A 1904-nucleotide genomic window follows, 5' to 3' on the forward strand; every position below is an offset into this window, starting at 1 on the left:
GAACCCAGGGGACTCGGGAGGGCAGCAGCTGGAGGACAACCTTCTCTCTCGCCACTGCCTGTAGCTAAATTCAAGGGGTAGAAACTTTGAGTATGATTGCAGGGGCACTTCTCCCAAACTGTCACAGCTCCTGAGGAATATATGGGAATAAGTGTGAAAAATAAGACTCCCGGCCCCCTGGGATAACGGCAGCTAGACACACGCTTGTCATAAAGCGCTGTTCCAACCTCCTGACAGCTACATCCCACCACGTACTGCTAACAGCAGGTTAAATGCCATGCCAGGCAAAGGAGCTACACAGAGACTGCAGCGCACCTACACCAATCTGCCAGGCATGACTGGACCACGGGCCGCATGCTCAGAGGCAGCCAGCATCTGACAACACAGAGCCTGCCAGGCGGGCAGCAGCAGGGCTGGTCCCTGCTCCAAGGCGGGGGTCAAGGGCTTTGCCACGTACCCTTTATGTCTGGTCTTTATTTACTGCTGTACGTTGGGGATGCGCACACGAATTTCGCTCTGCAGTATAAAGGATGTGCTCACTGTCTGCTCAAATGAAAGGATTTAAGATGCTCTGAGAGAGAACATTGAAATTGCTGAAGAAAAAGCAACCAGCACAGAGGCAGAGCCACCACTTGGCCTTATGAGGATCCCACACTGCCGGAGCCGCTAGAACTGTTGTTAGCCACGCGCTCACTGCAGAAAAAGCGGCTCTTACTGCAAGTACCCCTATTCGAAAGCCCACGGCTCTTCCACAGCACCTCCACGTGGCTGCATCAACAGCCAACGCTCCCATCAGCACAGCCAACGCTCCCATCAGCACAGCCAACGCTCCCGTCGGAACAGCCAACGCTCCCACTGGAACTCCCCTCAGCAGCTCTCAGGCAGTTATCCATCACACCCTCTCCGCCAGGATCGTTCCCGTTGCCCTGTGGTTTGAGAAGAAAACACCGTGCATCTTCTCCCCTAAAATGGGTCACTTTTAGCTAGCAGCCTAGCGCAGTGTTTCACACAGTGACTTTGCAGATCTCCGGGGAAATACCAGTAAACATCCAGAGGCATTCACAGCAAGAGCATATTGTTCCCTCTCCCACATCAAGTTCAGGGAGCATATTTCAAACAGATGACATGACGGAGGCATCCACGTAAACATCCTCTGTAGAGCAGGGACAAGGGCAAAAAAGAACCAGAACAAAATGGAGAGGGGAACTGTTTTTCTGGAGAGTGCACGGAGCAAAGGACCTCTGGAAGAAGGGAGGATGTCCAGAAGGGCAGAACAGGGAAGAGGCTGGCATTGCTACCAGCTGTGTGAGACCTCGTGCAAGTGCACAACCATCCTAACCTCAGCCCAGTAAGCGATTCCTCAACGGTTTTCTTGCTGCCTGGATGAACGGTGCCACATTTCTGAGGAGAATGATGGGGAGGTTCTGGTGCTGCTCATAAACCTGAGGAAGGAATTTGCTGGAGGGGAGGGAAGATCATAGTCATAGGAAGGAACCTCAACACATCACCCAGTCAAACCTCCTCAAGTGGTCCAGCTTTAGCTTTGTTTCTTACATAGCAATTTTATGACCCTTTGGGGTAAAAATAGCAAACAGATCTGACAGGTCAGAACAAACCAAAAAGAGGACTTTGTGCCTTGGCCATGCATTTCTCATCAGCCTTCCCGCTCATCTGAAGGAAGGGAGGAGCTGAAGGGTCCCTTCTCCCCTGTGACACTGGCACATGGCAGGCAGGCATGCTCTTTACCTCGGAGGACGGTGAGCTTGGCATGAACGGTGACCTCCCCATGAGGGTTCTGAGCAACGCACTCGTAAATGTTCTCATCCCGGGGAGTCCGGAGGGGCTGGATCCTCAAAACAGCACCTGCACTTTCATCAAATTCAATCGTCTGGGGGATAAAGGGA

At 52.5% G+C, this 1904-nt stretch overlaps 1 protein-coding gene across 1 annotated transcript in view; it reads right to left on the minus strand.

Moving 5' to 3' along the window:
* The window catches only part of LOC104501435 (receptor-type tyrosine-protein phosphatase S-like), a gene marked incomplete at both ends in the record, with an annotated part of 19587 nt that overhangs the window by 16524 nt on the left and 1159 nt on the right, over positions 1 to 1904 (minus strand). The window contains one exon of the mRNA XM_010145246.1: positions 1747 to 1888. Coding sequence (XP_010143548.1) covers positions 1747 to 1888 — 142 coding nt within the window. The remainder of the gene's footprint in view (positions 1 to 1746; positions 1889 to 1904) is intronic.

Source organism: Buceros rhinoceros, unplaced genomic scaffold, assembly GCF_000710305.1.
Source record: "Buceros rhinoceros silvestris isolate BGI_N320 unplaced genomic scaffold, ASM71030v1 scaffold1041, whole genome shotgun sequence".
NCBI lineage: Eukaryota > Metazoa > Chordata > Aves > Bucerotiformes > Bucerotidae > Buceros > Buceros rhinoceros.